The 24,517-nt window shown below is 55.5% G+C and overlaps 1 protein-coding gene across 1 annotated transcript in view; it reads left to right on the top strand.

Moving 5' to 3' along the window:
• Positions 1-24,010, top strand: part of TFCP2L1 (transcription factor CP2 like 1) — a 57,859-nt gene extending 33,849 nt beyond the window's left edge. The window contains exons 3-15 of the mRNA XM_007456357.1: positions 1,321-1,397; positions 1,947-2,052; positions 2,741-2,847; positions 3,983-4,135; positions 7,663-7,773; positions 10,220-10,311; positions 12,124-12,172; positions 12,254-12,347; positions 14,473-14,563; positions 15,369-15,472; positions 17,876-18,018; positions 22,332-22,383; positions 23,635-24,010. Of these exons, the coding sequence (XP_007456419.1) occupies positions 1,321-1,397; positions 1,947-2,052; positions 2,741-2,847; positions 3,983-4,135; positions 7,663-7,773; positions 10,220-10,311; positions 12,124-12,172; positions 12,254-12,347; positions 14,473-14,563; positions 15,369-15,472; positions 17,876-18,018; positions 22,332-22,383; positions 23,635-23,681 (1,226 nt within the window). The 3' untranslated portion in view covers positions 23,682-24,010. The remainder of the gene's footprint in view (positions 1-1,320; positions 1,398-1,946; positions 2,053-2,740; positions 2,848-3,982; positions 4,136-7,662; positions 7,774-10,219; positions 10,312-12,123; positions 12,173-12,253; positions 12,348-14,472; positions 14,564-15,368; positions 15,473-17,875; positions 18,019-22,331; positions 22,384-23,634) is intronic.
• Positions 24,011-24,517: the final 507 nt, after the last annotated feature.

The raw sequence follows: 24,517 nt of genomic DNA, 5'->3' as shown, positions 1-24,517 counted from the left end.
ATCAGATTTCTCTTTCCCTCATTGATTTTGGGTTCAGAAAGTCCTTCCCTATTGAGTCGTCATTCATGTTAAAACAAAACCTTAGGAAATTCATTTTTTAATCCAGTGGTAACTTGGATTAAACCTGCAAAACCCCGGGAAATCTGCGTGAGGTCTGGAGTTTAGTTAATTGTACCGTGCCATGGTCAGTTTCGATAATGTACCGTAGTGACCTCAGATGCCATCTCTGGGGGAAGGTGGGGTTGATACTCAGGACCTTTCTGTACTGTTTTTGTAACTTCTTGTGAGTGTATCATTATTTAAAAATTTTTTTAAACAAATTTTGATTAGATTTACCAAGAACAATTATGAGATCATTTGTTCTCTCTTATTTGTAAAGCATCCTTTATGAAGCTCTGATGTATGCTGAGCTGTTTTAGAGTTGTGGTTGAGTTTACTTAATTTGGAAAAAGTTGACGTCATTTGCTAGGTGGTCTTCCCCTCTAGGAATGTGGCATATCCTATTTTTTCAAGCTATATTTTATTTTCCAATAAAATATGTGTAGTTTTTTCTTCAGGTTATTTGCAGATACTTTAAAGTTTGGGGTTGTTCTTATGGATGGATCTTTTCTCCATTTACAATCTTTCACCGGCTCGTGCTGGTTACATGTCCCCAAATAGAATCCCCACACCCTTTCAAATACATGAAATTCTTTTAACTTGAGAAAATGCATTTCATTCTGCAATTAGAGACAATGTTTAACAGGCTTTTATTCGTTCCTTTAAACCTGCTCTCAGGAAGGGTCCGGTCAGTTATTTAATGTAGATTTAAGTATCTGTGTTCTCCATCCGAGTGTATAGGGGGTGTTCTTCATAAAGAAATATGAAATCGTGGACTTCCCTGGTGGTCCAGTGGTTAAGTCTCCGCACTTCCACTGCAGAGGGCACGGGTTCGATCCCTGGTCAGGGAAGTTCTGCAAGCCGTGGTGAGGCCAAAAGAAAAAAGAAAAAAGAAATAAGAAGTTGTGTTCTGTAAATTTAACGCTAAGTGTATTGTTTTGGATTCTATGTCTTTGAACATTGTAGAGGTGCTTTCTTTCTCCAGGGGTCACGCGCGTTACCTTGGGAGCCCCAGGTGCCCCTCCAGGCCACATGGACAAACTGGGGTGTCCAGTCCAGAGCATGATCTGAGCTGTCCGTGGCCTTTGTTCTCTGCTTGTTCTCATGGTCCCCGGGGCCGTGAGGCCTGGGTGGGCCCTGAGGGTGTTGAGAAGACCTCTAGCTGGGGGAGTCCCAAATTTGAAGACAGAAATGGAAAATGTCCTATTATCCCCCCTCCAGGTCAGTCTTATGAAATCCGACTGCTGGAGAATCGGAAGCTGGGAGATTTTCAGGATCTGAACACAAAATATGTGAAGGTGAGGCTGCCAGCTGTGCCCTTTCTGGGCTCCTGAGGGTGCTCTGTCGGGGTCCCAGCACCTGGGCTTGCGGCGGGAGTGCCTGGGAGGTTTGGGGAAAGCTCCAGGGACAGAGGTGGGCTCCTGGTCCCTGGAGTGTGTTGACTAAGGGGCCTCGGGCAGGCCGGCAGCATTGGGAGTCAGAGGGACGTGGGCTCATGGACCGGGCGCTGGGTTGGACAGACTCGGCTTCCAGCCTGGCTTTGCCTCTTCCCAGCCTTTTCTGAGCTTCAGTTTACTCATCTGTGCAGCAGGTTTTGTAGGTGACCCATGTGTGCAGAGCGCTTAGCAACCCTGGAAATAAGGGCAGCACTCATGTTCGTGCCGTCATTCGTATTGTTGGGGTTCTGGGAGGGCTGCGGGGAGGAAGCCTCCAGGCAGCTCCAGGCCTTGGAGGGCAGGAGGCGTGTCTGGCTTGGGGATGGCTGAGGGCAGGCTCCTTGTGGGTCCCTCTCAGGACCCACCCTCAGCTGTCCCTTACTGCCACCCCCTGCCCCTCCCCCCGCCCAGAGCATCATCCGCGTGGTGTTCCATGACCGGCGGCTACAGTACACAGAGCACCAACAGCTGGAAGGCTGGCGGTGGAGCCGGCCCGGGGACCGCATCCTGGACATCGGTGAGTCTCCCGGGCCAGGAGGGAGAGGCCGACGGAGCTCCAGGCACACGGGGGGTCTTCCTGGGTGCCATCCGGACCCAGGCCTGTCCAGGGCATCTTGGTGCACTTTTGCCTTGTGTAAAACCCCACAGGAGCTGGTGGAGGTGACCGTGCCACCAGGCCTGCCCTCGGGGGTTCACCTTTTGCGGGGGCCTGGGATGGGGTGGCATGCGGGATTCAAGGACCTGCCGTCAGGGAGCGAGAAGCAGGGAAAGCTTTGCAGAAAGATCCTGCCTTAAAGGGTCATGATGAGTGATGAAGGGCCGGGGGGGCCTCACAGAGAGGGGCAGTGGAAATGGAACTGGGGGCTCAGGTGGTGGCCCGTGGTCTTTTATCCACAACCCTTGGGGCCAGATGGGTTTTGGAACTCAGAAGTTGGAATGACAGTAAGGTGTGTAGACCCATAGCTTCGGGTCACACCGCCAGCAGGCAATCAAGCAGAGCAATGTTCCTGCAGCAAAACAGAATGACTCTACACAATGGGGTAAAGGCGTCAAGTCAGGATTCTGCCAAGTGAGTTACGCAAAACCTAGTTTTCAGAACTTCTGGCATTTTGAATTGTGTAAGGAATTTGGACCTGTAATGAGAATCCTTCCCGAAATATTTGGGAGTGGCTGACGATTGCACTTTTGTGTGTGTATGTGCACAGATATTCCACTGTCTGTTGGTATCTTGGACCCCAGGGCCAGCCCAACCCAGCTGAATGCAGTTGAGTTTTTGTGGGACCCTTCGAAGAGAGCGTCTGCTTTCATCCAGGTGAGCGGGAGGGAGCTTGCCCTCCGTGGGGAAGCCGGAGCTCTGGGCTCCTTTGGGTTGTTTCTCGAAACCATCCTTCCGGGGGGCCCTGATTGGGCTCCTGCCCTCTGCTGCAGGAAAGGAGGCTGAAAGGGTGGATGGGTGTGGCTCAGAGTCACAGGGCTAGATGGTCCCTGGGGCTGGGAAAAGGACTCGGGACGTTGTAGCATCCTGTGTGGGTTTTGCTTATCAATATGTAAGCTTTTTACAAAATAAGTGTGGCCTAGCATAAATAATTTGAAGTGAAAATTTTTTTCGTAATTGTTTCTATTATTAAATTAATTATTTAATTCTCAAGCACCTGGTTGTGAACCTGGCCTTGTGTTAAACACCATGGCAGATAGAGGTGGCCAAGGGCCCAGCCGGGGCCCTGTGCTTCCGGGCTTGCCCCTGGCTCTCTTACTGTGTGTCCCTTTTTGAGCCTCTTGGTTTTCCCATCTGTCTTATAAATTAGGGAGTGAAAATAGATCCATGACCACAAGGCCTGGTTCATAGTAATTGCTCAGTAAAAGTGAGCGATCTTTTTGCCTTGCATAATTACAATACTTGAATTGCATTTTAAAAGAATTATAATAACGTTATCGTTTACTATTACAATAAGATGTATTATGACATGATCACTGTGTTATAGCAAGAAATATACATCAGGTGCCTTCTGTGTAACAGGCACTAACGAGAAATAAAGAAGTGGTCCCAGCTTCTGGCCTGACCTGAGTAACCTGGCCACCAGGCCCTTAGGGACTAAGCTGTGGTCCCTGCTCTGTGGTCTGTGGGATTTGCCAAGGGAGAGGTCTCAGGGGCAGGAGTGAGGGGGTCTGCTGGGGTCAGTGGGCCTGGAGCAACGGCAAGGACTTAGGTGGTCAGGCGGGCCTCCAAGGTCAAGGGACAAAGGTGAGAGGGCAGGTCCTCTGTGGTTAGGGGATGGGGCGGCCAGCGGCCCGACAGAGTGGACAGCACTGGGGGAGAGCGGAGAGGTGGAGGTGGGTCTGACCGTGCGGGATGGAAACCTCCATTTGGAGAGGAGCCCATGGGCGGGGGGCGGTCCAGAGCCCATCCTCGCCTGCTTCTGGCTACCTGCCCCCCGCGTCCCCTGCAGGTGCACTGCATCAGCACAGAGTTCACCCCGAGGAAGCACGGGGGCGAGAAGGGCGTGCCCTTTCGGGTGCAGATCGATACCTTCAAGCAGAGTGAGAATGGGGAGTACACGGAACACTTGCACTCGGCCAGCTGCCAGATCAAGGTGTTCAAGGTAGGACGGCCCCGCCAGCTCCATCCGCCGTCACCCGGCCCCTCGCCCTGCCTGGGACGGTGATGCCAAAACGCGGAGGCCCAGAAGGGAGTGCAGCGTCCCCATAAGTAGCCTGGGGCGCCTGCCTGGGCTCTGATGAGCCAGCCTGCCTGCTTTCTTCCCCACAGACGGCTGGGCTTGACTCTACTTGACCAGAGTGGTGGCAATGGCACACTTTTAGAGTTTTGTTTTCCTCCCAAGCACCTTGGCCACAGATTCTGTAGTTGCCCGTTAGATTCTCCTTAGAAATCAAGTTAGGAGACCTCCCGTGTGGGTCCTGACCATGGATGTTATTTATCTCTATTGAAGTATGGTTGATTTACAACGTCGTGTGAGTTTCCAGTGTACAGCACAGTGACTCAGTTACACATATACACGCATCTATTCTTTTTCAAATACTTTTCCCATTTAGGTTATTACAGAGTATTTCCCTGTGCTACACAGCAGCTCCTTGGTGGTTATCTGTTTTACGTATGGTAGCGTGTATGTGTTAATCCCAGCGGATGGTCTTCCCTTGTCCCTGCGCAGTGGCCTCCTGGTACCTCCCTTCTTTTCCTTTCTCGTCTCACTCCCTGCAGTCTCCTGCCATCGCTTCTCGCCTCATCTGTCTGGACAGGGTATTTCCTAAAGACGGTCCACAGTGGTGCAGCTCAGGGTGGCCCCGCGGGGAGGGAGGGTGGCCGCGGACTCCGCGTCATCCTCAGGGTGGGCGGACCGGTGCCGAGCCGGACCACAGGCCCCCGTCGCCGGCAGGCTGGACCTGCCCACCGGCCAGGAGATCCCAGCAGGTGCCCCAGGACGGGGCGCGGACCTGCCCCAGTGCCTTCCCCGTCCTTCCCGTCTTTCACAATATGGGGACCTGGGGACTTGCCGACAAAGTTCCGTCTGCTGGGGCTGGAGATGCCAGAGTGAGCGGCCGTAGAAATAGAGCCTCGTTCCAGAGGAAGCTGGGTCAGTGTTGATCTTCCTGAGCTTGGGATGGATGTGGAAATAAGTGCCCACAGGTAGAACCATCAACCTGGCGGTGGAGTGGTGATCTGGCCTGTTTCCCAACTGGACTGGAAGGCCCTGAAGCTGCCCGTGTCTGCACTCAGGCCACACAGCTGGGCGGCTGGCTTCATCCCCACTGATAGCGTCTGGCCGCCCGAGGGCTGTGGGCAAAGGGTCCTGAGGCCCTGGCCGGGCTCCGTGCACTGAGACACCTTGGTCAGTTAGCGCCGCCACTCTGGGTGGGGAGGGAGGGATGGTGGGGGGAGCGTGAGTTTGTCTTCTCTGCCAGGGCGGTAGCACCCTCCAGAAACCTGCTGCATCATTATGAAGACTTTCTGCCCCATATTTGTTTCCTCTTCCTGCTGTAAAAGAATGACCAAAAGTTGAGTGGCTCAGTACTACATACTGTCTTTTAATGCTGGAGGTCAGAAGTCTGAACCGGGTCTCACTGGGCTAGAGTCGGGCGTCAGGAGGGCTGAATTCCTTTCTGGAGGCCCCAGGGTAGAATCTCTCTTCCCTTGCCCTTTCCGGCTTCTGGAGGCCTCCGCATTCCTTGGCCTGTGGCCCCTCCTCCATCCGCAAAGCTGGAACAGGTAGAGCCCCTCTCACAGGCATCACCCTGACTCCCCTGCTCACCCCTCCTCCACTTCTAAGCCCCTGTGATTACACTGGGCCCACTGGGATGATCCAGGCTCATCTTCCTATTTTAATCTCACATTGTTGGCCATCTTAATTCCATCTGCAACCTCGCCCCATTCTGCCCTGGAAGGTAACATCCTCCCAGGCTCTGGGTATTAGGGCGTGGCCATCTTTGGGGAGCATTAGTCTGCCGACCCCGTCCACCGGTGCCTCTAGTCTTGGGTGTGCTCCGGGGTCCAGGGTGATTCTGGCTCACCCTGGACAGCTCCGAGGCTGCGCAGCGGGTGGTCTCTGCCTGTCCTGCAGTCCCACCCCCTCCCTGTCACGCACAGACCAGGTCTAGGGTTCCACCAGCTGTCTTCTGCCCTCAGGTGGTGGGCACGTCCAGTGTGATTCCAGCACTCTCCAAGTGCGTGCCCTGGGAATGGGCACCGGCCGGGCGGTAGGAGGGAGGGGCAGTCTGCGCCAGGGATGCCCAGCCCTCCCCATGGCTCCCGTGAGCTTCCCCTCCTACAGCTCGAGGTGGAAGCTCAGGAGTGAGGGCTCTGCTCTTCTCAGCTGCAAACCAGGTGTTATTGGGGGACTGGGGCCGGAAGCTGCCTTACTATCTCCTGCAGGGGGGTAGGAGCCTCTGATACCCGAAACGGGCTCCCCAGAATGCCTGAGGTGGCCTGGCCAGCCCCCCAACCCGCACCGGCAGCAGTTCAGACGGGTGTGCACTGGCGCCAGGCACAGCCCAGCCGAACTGTCCATCACTCTCCCGTCTCAGGTCACCCTGGTTACTAGGAAGCCCTGGCTTCTCGGAGCCCGGCCCTGGGGCTCCATGGGGGTGTCTGGGCTGCTCCCTGCCCCGCCGGCTCCCCACAGGCTGCCCCCTACAGGCAGGCTCGGCCACGCTTTGCCAGTAATGCTTCTGGGCCGGGAAGAAGGGCCTCCTTTCTGGGACAGGAGGACAGGAGGACGGAGGTGGAGCAGGGAAACCAGATGATGGGGGCCCGGCTGCCGCATGCCCGGCTCTCCCACTGGACACCGGGTCTGTCACTCACGTCCCCATAGGACCCCCAGCAAACCTCCCTCCCTCCAGCCTGGGCATCCCCCTGAGGGCTATTTTTTCAAATCTCCTGAGCTGGGAGTCAAAAGCTGCAGCCTGAGGAAGGTGCCTGCCAGGATGATCCCAAAGGCGCCATCGAGCTTGAGGATGAATTTTCCTCCCTGACTGCCCACTGAGTGTGGTCCACTGCCTACAGAGTAAAGCGCTCAGTTCTGGGCCCTGTGGCCTCTTGATATCTGGCCCCGACCACCAGGCCCTGAACTCAGGAGGGGATAGTCCCAGTGGTCAGGATGGTCCCCATCAGCTGGGCCTGCTGGGGTGGAAGCCGGGAGCGTGGCCACAGTCCTAGGACTTGGGAGCAAGGAGGCCCCCAAGATGGTTTGCGATTGTAGACCGAACCCCGGTCAGCAGCTCCCAGCTCATCCACTTCCTGTCGCGGTCCACGGGGTACCCACGGAAGGCCCTCGAGGGGTCCTCTCCATTAGCAAGTGGCCACTGGTAAAGCTCTGCTCCAAGCATTTCTGCATGGTCCTCTGAGTGGAACCTTTAGTGTCCCTGTAGGACCCTGTAGCAGGCTCTGAGCTCCCTCGGGGTGGGGAGGGGCTCCGGGCGGGAGGACCCGTGTGTCGGATGCCTGGGAGGTGAGAGAGATGCTTTCTTGTCCGTGAGATCCTGCTTGGGCTTCTGGGTGAGGTGGGGAGTGTGCTGGCCTTGAGCGGGGGGACCCACTGCTCAGCCCTGGATCTCCCCCCGACAGCTGCCTCTGCCTCCTTTGAACTCATTGGACCCCTGTGCTCTGCACTTACAGCCAAAGGGAGCTGACCGGAAGCAGAAGACTGACCGAGAGAAGATGGAAAAAAGAACGGCCCAAGAGAAGGAGAAGTACCAGCCGTCCTATGACACCACCATCCTCTCAGAGGTGAGCCGGCCAGAGCCTTCTGCCAGGGGCGGCGAGAGTTGGTTTAGATCGTTGGAAAAATGCCCATTTGGGGGGAATGCTTCTTCCGAGAGCTCCCGTTAAATCGTGGTGTGTTCCTTTGTCTGGAGCTGCTTTCAGTTAAGGCCTGGTGTCCAGGGAGGTGTTTCACAAGTACCTTCTAGCTCTCTGCTGCCATTTGCGCATTTCAGAATTAGGTTATTTTTATTTTAGATTTTTGGAATAGATAATATATTCATGTGGTCCAAATTCAAAAGGTATAAGAGCATCTCCCTCGGAAAATATCCTTCCCAGCACTGTCTGGCCTCGGTTTCTCTCCCCGGGGCAGCAGGCGACCCCCGGTTCCTTGTGTATCTGGCCCAACGTTCTCTGCAGATGAAGCCAGTTCATACACGTTTGCCCCATGCACTCTTTTTTCCCCCGACAGTACACACACACACACACACACACACACACACACACACACACACACACACACACACACACACACACTGTTCTGTGGTTGGCTGTCTTTATTTCATGGCCTGTCTTGGAGTCTGTTTCCTGTCTGTTCATAAAGAGCTTTCTAGTTCTTTATCCAGCTGTGTAGCTTTCGTTGCCTGGATGGCCCTTTGGTGGACGCTGGGTTATTTCCAGGCTCTTGCCACTTCACACAGGGTACCGTGAACACCTTGTGCGAGTGTAGTTCTGCACGTGGAAAGAATGTCTGCAGCGTCTCTTCTCGGAGGGGGATTGCTGGGTCAGAGACTGTAAATAGCTCTCGTTCTTTGCTGTTTGGGTGGATACTGGGGTGCGTTTCCTCTCAGCCCTGCCGCCGACGCCAGCCTGCTCCAGCCGTTCTTCCATCCAGGCTACCTCTGAGATGCTTCGTACCACAGGTCCCTTTTCCTCCTGTCACAGGTCACTGCTGCTGCTGCCTCTTTTACTGGGCTCTGTTTTTGAGTTGAACAACTCTTCCCCGCTGTGTCCTGCCATCGGGCCAGTTAATAGGTGTTGGGTTCGTCCGCTGAATAATCTGACTTACTCAGGAGGCCCTCCGTGGATGCCTCAGGTCCAGTGCTGACCATGATGGGGTTAAGTCTGGGTTAAGGGTGAGGCCCAGGGACAGGGGGCTAAGAGGCCCGTGGGTGTGTGAGGGTGTGTTTGCGCGCGTGTGTGTGTGACAAGCCGTACACTGTGCAGCAGGGCAGCAGGGATGCTAAATCTGTGGCGTGGACAGATGCATGCGGGCTTTTCATAGGGTCGAGGCTGACGGTGGCCGGAGAGCCCTGGCCCAGGGAGTCCTGCCCCCTTGCAGCAGGGCAGAGCCAGCTCTGCAGTGTGTGGGGCCGTGCTCGGACCCTTAGCCCTTCCCAGGCCCGGTGTGTGCTCGTGATGCACCCTGGTGACCCTTCTCCTCCCCGCCTCTGCCTCTCCCCCGACTTCCCTGCTGGAGGACAGGTCCTCTGGCGTGCTCCAGGCAACGTCCCAGCCCCTGTCCCAGGCCAGGTGTTGAAATCTGCACCTAGCCTGTGACCTTGGGAGCTGCCGGATCCCCTCTTGTCTGCTCATCAACCTTCCTGTTCCCCTTCCCCCCTCCCCCCTCCCCCTGGGGCTGCAGGATTCGGCACCAACACATTCCAGGCCTCACTCGTAACAGAGTTAAATATTGACCCACCCTGTGGTCGGGTGGGTGATAGTAAATCTCAGGAATGCTTCCGACTGGCCGTGTCCAAAGCGGTGTCGTCACAGGGAAGGGAAGCAGGTAGTGCTTGGTGCACGGGCTACCCCTTGCCGCCCCCAGCCACGCAGCGCCCGACGTCTCTGCTTTCCTTGGGGGATTCTTGCGTGTTCTTTTGAGCTTCCGCACAAGAAGTTCCTGGAGTTCAGGGGTCACAGCGTTCGTGTTGCTGCGTCTCCCTGATCTGCAAGCGGGGGAGCTCCTGAAATGTAGTAAATGCGCGAAGACTTGGGTTGGAAGGGGGCTGCTCCCGGTCAGCGTGGAGACACCTCGTCTGTCCCCTCAGCTGAGGCCCGTCGGGAGATTCTGATAACTGAGCTTCTCTGGTGCTTTTCCGTTGGCAGTGGTCTGTGGCCCTGTGCTCCCTGTTTCGTGCATTTGCTCCCATTTCCTTGCACCGGGAAGACCCGCCTGTGGGCAACTGGTCTGTCTTGCTTTTTAGTCTCTTTTCTTGTGGACCCAGGAATCAAGGGACCGATGAGGTTTCCCTCTTTGCTTTGACTCCTCGGAAGCTCAGACAGACATGTGTCATGCTTTGCTTGCTCTGGGGACTGCCTCTTCTCTGCCCTATCTGGTTTATTCGGTGTGGCCCGAGCAGCGTGCCCGTCCCCGAGCGCCGGGTCAGTGTGGGCTGGGTGTGGAAGGATCGTGCTTCCGCACCGAGTGGCCCGGCTGGGACCACCGCTGCCCTGCGCTCTCTCCCTGCAGTGCTCCCCGTGGCCCGACGTGGTTTACCAGGTGAACAGTGCCTCGTCCCCAAGCTACAACGGCTCTCCGAACAGCTTCGGCCTTGGCGAAGGGTACGTGCACCCTCTCTCCCTTTGCAGTCCCTGGAGTGACCACGGGTGTGGGCTTCTTTCCTCACTTTCCTCCCTGGGTCTCTGCTCCTTTTGTAGCCTGGCATCGATTTGGGTTTCAGGGCGGCTGACTGGTGTTAACATTCACAACCATTTTTATCAACACGTGTCCAGGTTTTTGTGCTTGAACACACCTCTAGAAAGGCTGTCTGCTAGGGCAGCCGAGCACCAAACACCCACTCCCTACCCTGGTTAAAGTGGGCTGGGCTGCGGGGGTCCTGGGCCAGCCCCCTGAGGTAGCCTGCCTGGTGCCTCCCAGGGGAAAGCCCACCTCCTGGACATCGGGGGCCTCAGGAGGCACACCTCTGGACCCTGCAGCGGCTGGAGGGGCTTCATTTTTTTGGCCGTGCCAAGCGGCCTGCAGGATTTTAGTTCCCGACCAGGGATCAAACCTGTGCCGCCCCCCCACCCCCAACCCCCCAGTGGAAGCACCGAGTCCTAAGCCCTGGAGCACCAGCGAGGTCCCTGGAGGGGCTTCTTAGATCTTTCTGCACCCTCGTGCATGGTCACTAGGCAGTGGGACTCAGCTCAGGACCCTCCCTGCCCCTGGGGTCACAGGCCGGCAGCACAGAAGCGGCCTCACTGCTGGTGACCCAGCCCTGCCGAGGCACAGGCAGTGCTGACTCGGAGGTGACGGGGCTGCAGGGACCAGCGGGCAGCTGTCCCACCTGTCCCAGGGCCGTGGCATCACTCTGATGGGTCTGTCCATCCTGTTCGTGGGGGCAGGGTGAGGCAGGGAGGATGCCAGGCGGGTTTAACAGGTGAGGGTAGAACATGCAGAATGGAGCCCGTGCGTGCTAGAGAGATAACTACTGATGGGTAAGCGAGACATGAACTTGATTTACAAGGTGAGGACAGTCCTCCTTGGGAGGGGGCACAAGGAAGGGCTGTCATATTTAGATTCAGGCAGACCTAGTCTTAAATCGGCACCTTTCTGGGGGCACGTTCCTTAAACTCCTGCAGCTCCGGTTTCCTCACTACCAGGGGAGCATGAATTCCACGCAGGGTCAGGGGAACATGTATAAAGTCCCTGGCACCCCCTAGACCCTGATGACTTGCATCTGTAGTCACCGATGATTGGTCTAGGGGTCATCCCCTCAAGGGTCTGTTTTTTTCTCATTGTGGTAAAATACACAAAACGTAAAATTTACCATTTTACCATTTTTAAGTGGCTAGGTCAGTAATATTAAGTCCGTTCAAGTTGTACCATCACCACTGTCCATCTGGAAGGGTCGTCCCTCAATGTGTCTTTCTCTTGACGTAAAAACCCAGGTGTTCAGGTCTCTGCCTCCCTTTGGGGGAAAACGTGAGAATGGTTTTCTTGTGGCGGATGCCAAACTGTGGGTGCTTGTTCGCTGCAGAATAATTCCCCGAGGGACTCCTCTGCCCTCTCCTGGGTGTGGCTGACCCTTCGCTGTCCCAGCACTGAGTCCCTGTGAGGCATGTGTCCCGGTCTGCTTGGTCAACCTGCCCTTCCCTCGTACTGGGGCTCGGGGTGGGGACCACAGCATCTGGCCAAAACAAGCCCCGGAGCCGTAGCTGAGGGATGAGGGTGTGTAGTTAATCAGAACCCCCATCCACACCAGAGCCTTTGTTAGGGCTTTCCAGGGATGGAGCAGGTCTGTATTTTTCTCGAGGACCCATTTCCTTTCAAATGAGCCCCAGAGCAGAGGGAAGTGAAGGGCAGGCCGGCGAGGAGCCTCTCAGCCAGGAAGGAGCATCCTCGCCGCTCACCACCTCTCTTCTTCCTTTCAGCAACAGCTCCCCAACCCACCCGGTGGAGGCCCTGCCCGTGGGCAGTGACGTAAGTGTCTGCGGCTGGGCGCTGGCTGCCTGTCCTGTGCGGACCGAGCACCCCGTCAAGGCCTGTCCTCTCTGCCCGCAGCACCTGCTTCCCTCGGCCTCCACGCAGGACGCCCAGCAGTGGCTCCACCGCAACAGATTCTCCCAGTTTTGCCGGCTGTTTGCCAGCTTCTCAGGTGAGCGTCTCTGAATGGTGCTCAGAACCCGCGAGCATCTCGGAACGCTCAGCACGTGCGCTTGGCTCCCCAGGGGCCGCGGTCTGTCCTGGGGACCCAAGAGTGGTCACTTGTGGTCACTTGTGTGTATTGGCCCTGGGCCGAGGGTCTCGTGGGCGGTCCCGCCCCTGAGGTGTCCAGCCGAGCGTGGCTTTGCGGGAGGACCGTCTGGGAGCCTTTTCAAGGCGCCCCTTACCTGCAGCGTGGGTTCTGCTTCGCCCAGAAGCCTCTTAGCCAACAGGCCAGTGCGCACTCAGCAAGCCTCCCAGCCTTTTCCTTGCAAACGCTGCTCGTCGTGCTATCTCCAGAGCCGTGACCCGGGAGATGGTGGTACAGCCACAGGCGAGAAGGGAAAGCAGCTCTTTCTTCTCTAAAGGTTTTTCAAGCCCTTGCTGGTGGTCTCATCAGACAGCAGCCCTGAGCTGGGGGCATTGGGGGACAGGGTAACAGCCACAAACATTGCTCCCCGGCAGTTGGCCCAGAGTGACAGAGAGTCAAGTGTTGGTCGAAACCAGAAGACTGGCCCTCAAGGACATCTGTGGCAGCGGAAGGGAACCAGCACCCCATCTGTGGTCTTTGAGCTCAGCTTTTCTTTTCTTTTTCTTTTTTTTTTGGCTGCACCGCGCGCTTTGTGGGATCTTAGTTCCCCACCCAGGGATTGAACCCGGGGCCCCCTAACCCTGGACTGCCAGGGAAGTCCCTGAGCTCAGCTTTTCTGAGCATGTTCTTTGTGCTGAGGGTAGACAGTACCAGGGCAGTCAGGCAGGGACCCTGTCCTCGGGCAGCTCTGAGTCAGCGTGGAGGTGTAAACCGCCCATCTCAACACGCTGTGTCCCTTCTGGGATGGGCAGGCTTGGTGGAGGGACCTGGGCCAGCCTGGGTGGGAGGAGGGTGGAGGGGAGCCTCCCCCTTAAGCAGGGGGTGGTGTGGGCCGTGCCGAGGAGGCGGCCTTGAGCAAAGCCTGGAAAGGCAACGGCACGAGCCAGGTGGGTGTGGGAGGATGAGCTTTCCAAGCGGAGGGCAGGTGCAAGGTGGGGCCTACCTGGTGTGGCTACCGAGCAGAGGGCCCCGGTGATGGGGCCGAGTGGGCCAGGCAGCAGGTGAGGTCAGAGAGGCGCCCGGGGGCCCTCCTGGAGAGTGCAAGGAGTTTGGCTTTTATTCCCCATGGAAGAGGAGCCAGTGTACCTGCAGTATTGTACCTAAAACTGTATCTTAACTGTGGCAGGAAACGGGGGCGGATGCTGTAGCTCTAGACCACGTGGCTGTTGTGAAGTTTTCCGCAGAAGACTGAAGAGGCATCCTTGTGCCTTGCGGAGTCCACCTGGGCACAAGGCTCTAGGGGACTCCTCGGGCTTCGAGGAAGGGACTCGTCTTCATCCACGTACCAGGGTGCTCATAGACAGTTACTCATGATCGCCTCAAACTGGGAGCACCCCCAAAGCCCAGCGGCAGAGAGGGCCTACAGGAATTGTGCTTTATTCGTGCAGTGAATACTACCTAAAAGTGGGCACGAATGATCCACAACTACATGCAGCATGAATGAGCCCTTAAACGGAACTTGGAGGGAGAGCCAGACCTAGAAAAGTGCTTACTGTTCAGTTCCATTCACACAGGTGCTAAAAGCCAAGCGAAACTCCTCTGCATGTGAGAAGTGGGGAGAGCAGTTCCCCAGAGGTGAGGGTGGGGGAGGTGGTGGTCTGTGGGATGGTGGGAATGTCCTGCCTCTTGACCTGGGCGCTGGGTGCACGGGTGCCCGGGCGCATTCAGAACGGCAGCGTCGGGGAGCTGTGAGCTTTCGTCTCCGGACAAGTGCACGCGTGATCACACTGATAAGATACATCACTGACAGTGATGCCAATAAAAGGTCCAGAGGGAGGGCCAGGCAGCCACAGGCAGTGAGGGCTTCTGAACTTCTGCAAATGCCCGTCGGTTCCTCTGCCTTTGTGAAGCCAGTTGTTGAGCTTCTGACATCTCTGGGGCTGTGATCCCCCTGAGGGTGAGGCTGGCTTGACCCTCCCCCAGGGTCTGCAGGTACAGCCCTTCCCCCCCGCACCCGGGTCACAGGCGGCCCCATGTACCTGCCCAGGTGCTGACCTGCTGAAGATGTCCCGTGATGACCTGGTCCAGATCTGCGGCCCTGCAGATGGGATCCGGCTCTTCAACGCCATCAAAGGCAGGTGGGTGTTGGTGCCCGCTGGGGACACAGGGTGTGGCTGGGAGGCTCCAGGAGTGGGGTGGCGGCCCCCGCGGGGAAGTGAGATGCCGTGGCTCGCAGCCCACCCTGCTCGGAAAGCCCCGTCCTCCCCTCCCTCCCCCTTCTCTGTTTGACGGGGGCCTTGGCCTCTGAGTCTCAGCCCCTTGGCCACTTCCTCTGGTTCTTAGATGCTCGCACGGTCCTGGGCTTCGAGCTGCTTCCTCTTGCTCCTGCTGGGAGGGCAGGCGTGGATGGTGTGGTCTAAATAGGCACAACGTGGACAGCGCAGTTTTCACTCCGGGTTTGAATCCCGCATCTGCCTCTTAGGAACTTGACAACTGGGCCGAACCCTTAACCCCCCGTGAGCCTCAGTTTCCTCATCTGTAGAAGGGGAGGGTGGTCCTGGCTCCGTCATAGGTGTGTGAGGATGAAATGAGCTCAGAATGAGCCGGAGAGAGCGCTTGCTCTGACTATCACCCTGGAAAACCTCCTATGTTGAGACTGGTGCCCCGGGCGGAGCCCCCGTCTGGGCAGGTTGCAGGACCGGGGTCGGTGGAGGGGGGATCGTCCATCCCCGGTCCCCAGCAAGCCTGTGCGAAGCTGTTAAGGTCCTTCCAGACGGGGTTCTGTCCCCGACAGCTCCTCCATGAAAGGCACTCTGTACCCCCGTAGCCTTCTTTCTTTCCCCCTAAGTCCCTCCTGCTCTTTCCACCCTGGGTTCTGGAACTTTCTGGAACAACAGAGCTTGGTCCCTCATACCTGCTGTTTATTTCCTTTCCTCCTGCCAGGAACGTGAGGCCGAAGATGACCATTTATGTCTGCCAGGAGCTGGAGCAGAGCCGTGTGCCCCTGCAGCAGAAGCGGGATGGCGGCGGGGACCCCAATCTGTGTGGTGGGTTGTGGGGTGCGCCCCACACCCTGGGCCGGATAAAGGGCGGCAGAGTAACGGGGAGAGACCCAAGGAGGAGAGGCAACACGGGTCCACGGCTGAGGCCGCCTCCCCTGACCCGCCTTTCATGCAGGAGGGGTTCTTGTTGTACTTCCTCCTGGGGGTGAAATGTTTAGGGTGGGCATCATCTCTCAGCATGGCTGGTCCAGGTTACCGATGTTCCCCCTGGGGAAACAGGGCTGGAGAGGAGCTGTGTCCCCTTAATGCCACTCAGCTTCTCATGGTAGAACCAGAAGTTGGGCTTTCTGGCTCCCCGGCTGGTGACGAGTGACAGCTGTATTCCCAGGAGCGTGTCCTCCTGTGCGTTCCCCCAGCTGGATGAGACTTTCCCATTTGGTTCGGTTGCTGCACAGGGGGGGTCTCGGAGCGCCTCTGGGGTACATGGCTCTTTGGGGTTGGCAGTTTTCAGTGTCTTGCTTCTGAGCGTTGTGAGTGCCGAGTCTGATGAGCTGCCCGGCCCCACCCGCAGGGTCTGGACTCTGCATCGTCTGCAGAGAGGGCCCCCTGTACCTCTCTGCGGGCCCCTCCAGGTCAGCAAGAATGCCCAAGACCCTGGGCTAAGGGCGTTCCATTTTCTTCCCCTAGCAGGAACTGCTCATGGTTTCCTGTGGGGGAAACTGAGGCACAGCGGCTGCCCCGAGATGTCAGTGCTGTGAGTGGCAGAGCCAGGATCCAAATCTCCGGGCCCTGGCAGCTGGCGTCCGGGCCTCAGGACATTTCTGCAAATGTCCAGGTCCTTCCGCCGCTGTCAGTCTGTGAAGGACAGAGCTCGAGTCTCGTGGTTTCCTGCACACGTGGCGAGGGCAGGCCCCAGCCTCAGAGGTGTGGAGAGCGCTGAGGTCTGGCTTCTAGCTGTGGCAGCGTTGGGATTTGAACCTAGGCTGGCCCGCTCGAGGGCCTCTCGTTTCCCCATGCGGCCCCTGATGAGAGGAGTTCTGAGCAGTGGGTGACTGACCGTCCGCTGGCTCTGAGCAGTACTGGTCCCTGCCACATTCCTCCAGGGACAGGAAAGGCCAGAGACGAAAGGTTACAGCCAGAGGGCCGCACTGCAATCCTTCTGGCTCTTTTCTGCCGGCAGTCCAAGAGTAAAATAAGAAAAAGTGGAACTGGCTCTGAAAAGTTGAGGGGAAAAGTTCAATGAGAATTCTGTTATAAAAACGAATCTTACAACAGAGGCCTGGGATTCTTCCCCGGCGTTAGTTTGGGAAGGAAGGTTACACAGCGACCGCATTCTCTGAACAGGGTCTGGGTGAGGGTCATCCTATTTGAAATCCTGGGAAGGCGAGTCTCTTGTGTGGCTGGAATCCCATGGCCTCTGCCATCCCTTCAAAGGGAGCCACCGTGTGTGCGTGCGTGCATGTGTGTGTGCGCACGTGCTTTTAGCATACCAGGCCGCTGATCAGATTTGTCGAACCAAGGGTTCCTTCCTTAGTTGAGCAAGGAGTTTCAGCACCTCTTGTTTCATCCAGCTGTGTTTTACTTTTTAAGGGACTTCAAGTTCCTGGGCATTGCTTCATCCCCCCCAGGTCACCCACGGGGTTTGCTCCTCCCCGACTGGTTTGGGTTTTTGCTTCCAGCCTCAGGGTCCCTGTTGTCTCAACTGTCTGGTGATATTCCTGGTGCCCCTCCACCCCACCCTTTGGGGTCGCAGTGCTCTAGCTGACTATTGTTTGTGCCGTGGAGAAGGGTAAGGACAGACCCTTTCTCTTCTGCCGTCAGGTAGCAGTTATCTTACGTCTCACTCTTGGCCACAGGGAGCTGTCCAGTAACCCCTTTAACCAGTGGAAGGGAAGGAATGCAGACACAGGATTTTCTCCTCCATAGCAGACCACACCTCAGAATCACCGGAAGCTTCTAAGAAATGCAGATTTCGGCAATTCCCTGGCAGTCCAGGGGTTAGAACACTCGGGGGCTTTCACTGCCATGGCCCCAGGTTCAATCCCCGGTCAGGGAACTAAGATCCCTCAAGCTGTGGGGCGCGGCCCCCCCCAAAACTTTTTTTTAAATGCAGATTTCGGCCAGCTGTTCCCCCTCCAGCCTCCACCCCTAGATGGGCGTCCTTGGTCCAGGGTGGATGCAGGGATTCTCCATTTTACACAAGTCCCCCAAGAGAGAATGAAACAGGAATACAGAACGGAGCCTGGAATCTTGTCAGCTGGTGCTGGGCCGAGAGAGAGCCTTGCGGCTTCCAGATGCGTCCCCAGTACAGCCAGAACCCGCGAGTCCATCTGGGGGTGGACATTCTTACAAGCACGTTACTGGTTTGGGGGGTCGGGGGAGAGGGTAGGCGGGCTCCTTTGAAGGCAGCCACTTGTCCTATAGAAAGCCCTGTCCCCCGCCCTGCAGTGTACCATGCCATCTTCCTGGAGGAGCTGACCACCTTGGAGCTGATCGAGAAGATCGCCAACCTGTACAGCATCTCCCCGCAGCACATCCATCGGGTGTACCGGCAGGGCCCCACCGGCATCCACGTGGTGGTCAGCAACGAGGTGAGCGCTGCAGCCCCACCGGCCCGAGGCGCTGGGCCCAGGGCTACGGGCGGGAGCCGCAGACCCACATCCGAAATGCGCCCTGCGGGGCTTGGGGGTGACTTTAGGCTGAAGATGGCAAACCGGGTTCATCTGCCTATGGCCCGCTCTCAGCTGCAGGGGCTGCCCGGGGAGCTGGGAGAGAGGGGTCTGAGGCCACGGCCACGAGCTCTGAATAGCTGTTGCCTCTCCATCTGGAACCCCGCCCTCGGCCAGGTGCCCTGCTCGCATCCCTGCCCTGCTCGCATCCCTGCCCTCGGCCAGGTGCCCTGCTCGCACCCCTGCTTACAGTCAGGGCTGTGAGGACTCAGACGCAGGTGCTCACCCAGGGCAGGGGCAGGGGCTGGGAGTGGGCAGGCCCGGGAGAGGTGACACGGGCTGGGTTGATGATGCAGAGGCCAGGGCTCTCGGGGACCAGAGGCGTCCTCTGCTGAATGGTGAAGGTACCACAGCCTTCCAGGGTCTGTCTCTGGCCACACAGGCCTCTGCAGGGCATAAGCGGCCCCTGACAGAGGACACAGGTACAGAACATGGCCCCCTGGTGACCGTGCCCTCGAGTGATCAGATCCCACTGCTGGCTCCTGAGGGAGTTATCAAACGGGCTTGATGACATGTTTCAGGCGTTCCTGCCTGTTGTAGAACAAAAGCTTTTAAGCTTGTCTTATCCTGGACCCCTTCTCTTAATGATAGTAATAATAATAATAATGAGTGCCAGCGTTCCATCAGCGCTTACTGTATCCCGGCGACTGTTCTAAGTGACTCATTTAATCCTGGCAGCCTCCCTGTGAGGCAGGTGCTGTCATGAGCCCATTTCACAAATAGGAAACAGGCACAGAGAGGCTGCGTAATGGCCCCAGGGTGCACAGCTTGTAAGACGTTGGGCTGTGGTGGGAAGGCTGGTGGCCCAGCAGCAGAGCCTGAGCGTCGAGCCCACAGACTCTCCACCCACCCCTGAAATGAGGCGTTTACACAGAACTGTGCTGATAGGAGCAGAGGTGGAACGCTGAGCCCCCAGCCCAGCCCCCAGCAGACCCTCCACCCACCCTGGGAACTCTGCAAGCCTCAGCAGAGGATGATGGAGGGAACGGTACAGGAAGGGTGGCTGGGAAAGCAGGGAAGTTGTGGGCTTCGGAACTGGACCCATGTCCCCACCTGGACTGGCTCCTCAGTAGCCGGGTGACCTTGGGCAAATCTACTTAACGACTTTGAGCCTCAGTTTCCATGTCTGCAAAACGGGGATAATTCTATCCATCAAGCAGGCTGTAGTAAGGATAAAATAGAAAACAGTGTCAGGTACTGGCAGATGCTAAATTAGCCAGGCACTTGTTTTGGGAAACAAGTGATGGAGAGATCCTTAAATTTGACAGCGTATAACATGTAAGGCTTTTAATGGTCTGTGTATTTCATAAATCGTCATCATCAGGAGCAATCCTGTTGTCACTTGTCATCATAATTGCCCAAGCCCCCCCTACATGGGAGTCCTCCATTTCATGGGAGTTTCATCCTGGGGGTGGGCAAGGTGGTGTTTTCCTTCCTTTTTTAAAAAAATATTTATTTATTTATTTATTTATTTAATTTTTTGGCCACGCTGTGTGTTAGTTGTGGCACTCAGGATCGCTGAGGCGTGCGGGATCTTTCCTTGTGGCGCGTGGGCTTCTCTAGTTGTGGCATGTGGGTTTTCTCTCTCCAGCTGTGGCGTGTGGGGTTAGTTGCCCTGCGGCATGTGGGATCTTAGTTCCCTGACCAGGGATCGAACCCGCGTCCTCTGCATTGGAAGGCGGATTCCTTACCACTGGACCACCAGGGAAGTCCCTTCTGTCCTTTTTAATTAAAAAGTAATTCACAGTTCGTATAAGTCAGGCAATATAAGCAGAAGGCAAGTGTGAAAGGCCCTTATCTTCCCCACTCTCTTTTCCTAGCGGAGTTACCTTAGGTTTGATGTAATTCTGCCAGATAACTTTTTGTGCGTGTGTCCATTGCATGCCTGAGTGTGTGTAGCTGTGGGTTTTTAAAAACACACAACCAGGATCCATTTGAACAAAGGGCCATTGATCTGCAACTTGCTATTGTTGTCACCAGTTCAGAATTCCTTCCACATCATTACAATCGAGTGTACGGTGGCTTTTTTTTGACCCCCATTTCACAGATAAAGCACATGAAGCCCCGAGTTGCTGGCCTGAGCAAGTCCTGTAGAATAGCCAGGAAGCGTAAAACGCCCTGAGCATCAGGCAGTAGTGACGACATGGAAAACTCGTCAGTTTGCATCTCACAAATGCATTTCTGCCATGAAGACAAAAGCCAAGAATGCTCAGAACCCTTGCAATTTCACAGGTCCCTGAAGGGGTTCCTTCTCCCAGCTTGCCCTGTGCAACCCCCCAGAGCAGGCAGTTAAGCCAGTGAAGCAGAGAACAGAACGCAAACGCCACCTCGGCTAAGTAGGTGATTCTTATTCCCCTGAAGTCTCCTTGCCTCTTAACCCCGAATAAGTTGGAAACCTTTGGTTCTTAATTGCCCGGGGCACTGGAGGTGGCCTGGCCAGCCGTGCAGCCGGCCCCTGGGGTGCAAGGGCACTTCATTAAACAAGGCAGTTACTGATTAAGCCCGTGTGGGCCCTGCTTCAGGTCTGGCATACCCCAGCAGCGGGGTTGCCAAGAGTCCCCGAGGGAGCAGGCCGGCAGCGTAGCGTAAATGTACTTCATGCATCATTAGGGCCTGGGGGAGGGGCAGGGGTCGACAAGTGGATGGATTTGCAGGATCTGGGGCAATCATCCAGAGGGGGGCAGTAAAATGTGGGTTGTACTTTTCATTTGGAAAGGGGTTTTGCTGTCCCATTGGCTAGTATGTGTGTTGTGGGTATGTTTAGGTAGATGTGTACATTTTGCATACTGTTTAAAGGTGTATTGTGAAATACAGCATACATATTTAGAATAGAGGAAGCTCATTTGTAGAGTTTAAAGAATAACTAAAGTACTCGATACCTGCACTCAGGTTAGTGTGGTGTTTGTTAGAACCCCCTTTGTGGGCTGATTTCATGTTCCCCTCCAGTGCTGGTTTGAATTTTATATTGGTCATTCCCTGGTTTTTCTTCAGTACATTCTTTAATTTCACCTATTTTTAAACTTCATAGAAGGGAGATAGGAGTGCCTTCTTCAGGGACTTACGGTTTGTGATTCATGCATGTTGAGGGGCACCGGCCCTGTCGAGCAGCCGGGTGTGATTAGGTCCTAGTTTGTTCCTGCTGCTTCTACTACTGGGAGATGTGAGGGCTGTTTCTAGTTTTCACCCATAGAGACAGCGCTGCTCTCAGCATCCTTAGGTGTGTTTTGTGTGTGTACGTGCAGGAGCTTACCTAGGGCACCTGCCTGCAGGAGAGATGTGTGTGGTCATCTGTGCTGCGTCCTGTGAACAGTTGTAGAAAGCAGTCATTTGGATGAACGCCCCGCCCCAGAAGAGGATGCCCATTCCCATTGCTCTGCATCCTGGTTATATATATATTTTTATCATCGAAACAGCCTCATTTTACAGACAGCGCCTGGAGACAGGAAGTTGCCTTATCTAAGGTCACTGGGCTGTTAATCAAAACGAGAGCTCCAGAGAGGGGGCTGGTGAGTAATCATAAGCTTCCTGCCCCGCATTTGTAGACGCAGGGAGTGGACTTCTGTTTATAGTTGGTCCTCAAAGGACTCTGATATGCAGAGCCTACTAATCACGAGGGTTTCGTTAAAGCATATTTTTCTTAATTGAAAGATGGTTTATTTACAATGTCGTGTTAGTTTCAGGTGTACAGCAAAGTGATTCAGTATATGTGTATATACATATTCTTTTTTTAGATTCGTTTCCCTCATAGGTTGTTACAAGATACTGAATATAGTTCCCCGTGTAAAGCACTTTAGTTTTTTTATCTGGTGCTGTTTTACACACACCCGCTCCTGTAATGTGTCCTTATAGGGATCGGAAAACCCAGTCACTAGGAAAAAGCAAAACGAAAGCAAATCAGGAACAATTTAGTCTTGTATTAAACGTTTACATCTTCGTTCCCTTCCAGGCTTCTTTCCATCCTTTACATTCAGTTTTTTTTACTCGAAACTGTAATTTGTCCATCTACTCTGTATCACGTTCTCCCCACGAGAGCTAAGCGTAAACGTCTTCCTGCACTTGCGTAAACACGGCGCCTGTCATTTCTGATGCTGCGAGCAGCTGGGCTCCGTGTCACTGAGGCTTTTCAGTCTCTGAACTCGTTGTTGAAGGGACATGGTCTCTCTTTTGCCTTTCAGATGGTGCAGAATTTCCAAGATGAATCCTGTTTCATCCTCAGTACCTTAAAAGGTAAAGCCCCCTCCTCCCCACCTTTTCTTGTTTAATTAAAGGATGTTGGCTGCACTCCCCCCGGGTTAACGGAGTATCAGGGAGAGCAGGCTGGTGAGTGGGGCCTGCATGGGGTGGGCCCTCAAGAGAGTGTTACCTGGAAACATCCTCTGGGGAAAAGAAACACACACTTCCCGGGAAGCCTAGCCTCGGAAACGCGAGAAGTGGTGCGGCTGGTGCCAAGGTCACTTTGAAAGGGAAATCCTGGCCAGACAGTATGTGCTTCACGAACCCAGTGCCAACGAGAGTACTGTAAGTCCTCTACATACGAACCTTCAAGTTGCGAACTTTCAAAGATGCGAGCATGTGTTCACGTGCCCAGTCACGTAAGTTAGTTCACGCGTCTGGCGTATATTGTCACGTGCGTGCATCCTCTACAAGTGGGTGTGCTTTTGTGTACTTTACAGTGCCCTATAGAGTACAGTAGTACAGTATCTTTATTTTGAGCCCCGGATGTCCGGAAGCAAGCGTAGAAACAGTACTATAGAGCCGATTGTGCTAGTTGGGTACCTAGGCTAACTTTGTTGGACGTACGAACAAATTGGACTTACGAACGTGCTCTCGGAATGGAACTTGTTCGTGTGTAGGGGACTTACAGTAAGACGCGTTTGAATGTTTCTAAAGTGTGGGTCTCTGGGGAGAGCGGGCATGGAATACAGCAGCTGAGTCTGCAGGCCGTGTGGATCGGGGACCCGTGGCTGGGTGGGACCAGGGGGACACGGCGGACCCACCTGAGGAAGGGGTCTGAGAAGGAACTCACATGCCAGGAAATGTGGGAGACCAGCTGTGACCCCCTGTAGGGCTGGGGCAGGTGAGTGTGTGGGGTTAGGTGGGAATGAAAGCCCCCTGACCAGGCCATAGACCCTGGACCCTGGCCCTGGACCCTCCCCCCTGTTCTCTGGATCTAGCCACCGACTGCCTTCAGAGGCCTGGGGGCCGCCACGCCCAAAGCCTCCTTGGACAAAGGCCCTTCAGTCCTTGGGCCTCAGGCTGTGGTGGAAAAGCCCGCTGTCAAAAAGAAAAAATAAGGCAGCTGTGAAGGTGTACGTTGAGATCTCTGCTTTTGTCGGCTTGCTTTTTTCTGCAGTCTTATTTGGGTGGCCTCTGCCAGTGTCCATGGCAGGGTGTCTGCTGGTATCCTAATCCCATGGCCCCCAGCTGCAACAGCGCCCTGCCTTTCTTCCTGTAAAATGCCATGTTTGTCTCTTGCAGCCGAGAGCAATGATGGCTACCACGTCATCCTGAAATGTGGCCTCTGAACAGAGACGAGCAGGCAGCCACCTCCTACCCTCAGACCCACGGACCCCCTTGGATGTAGAAATCGCACCCTGGGAAGCTGCGGCAAGGAGGGGCCTGGCCCAGCCCGTGAAAGCCACAGACCAACCCCTAGCCGAGACCCTCGGAGGCCATGTCTCTGGCGGGCAGAAAGCCTCCCCCTCCCCCTAGCCCCAGCTTTGGAGCGGTTCCTTGTTTTTCTTCCCATCCCTGCCATTCTGAAGAGGCCGATGGTGGGGCATCTCCTCTGATGCTTCCCTAGTTGGAGGCTAGCTCACCGGGTACCTGGGTGCCACCTGTACTGGTCCCTGCCTTCTCCCTCTTCTCTGGTAACTGGCTCAGTGATGGGGCTGCTGATGAAATGGGGGTTTGCGACTGTTCTCCTGTCTTCGTGTTGGTTTCCCGTCTCCGTGACCCTGGTGAGCATCCGTCTTTCCTGTTACTGGGTGGATTGATGGGAGTTGGGTTCATTCTGTGCGTTCTGCTTCTTTCACATTTACCTTGATTCTAAGGGTCTGCTGCTGCTCGGAGCCCAGAGGTGGGCTCGCAATCTCTTCACTCCCTGGCTAGACACGCTGTGGGGCCACACAGACCTAGTTCTAAGGCCCTTGGGAGGAACAGGGGGAGGCTAGAAAGACTAATTTTAGGCACATTCTCATGAATATAAAAGGGAAGAGAACCAGATGATTCCTCCTGAGCTCCTTCGGTATAATTTTATTTCCTAAGCAATCTTGGGTAAAGGAGGACTAGGAAATGAACATTCCATTGTAGGATCACATGACCTTGACTATCCCGACACCAGGCCCTCTTGGATGGACTC

The sequence above is a fragment of the Lipotes vexillifer genome, unplaced genomic scaffold (genome assembly GCF_000442215.2).
Source record: "Lipotes vexillifer unplaced genomic scaffold, Lipotes_vexillifer_v1.1 scaffold3, whole genome shotgun sequence".
Taxonomy (NCBI): Eukaryota; Metazoa; Chordata; class Mammalia; order Artiodactyla; family Lipotidae; genus Lipotes; species Lipotes vexillifer.
The sequence above is the reverse complement of the archived record's forward strand: the minus strand, read 5'-3'. Positions and strand labels throughout refer to the sequence as shown.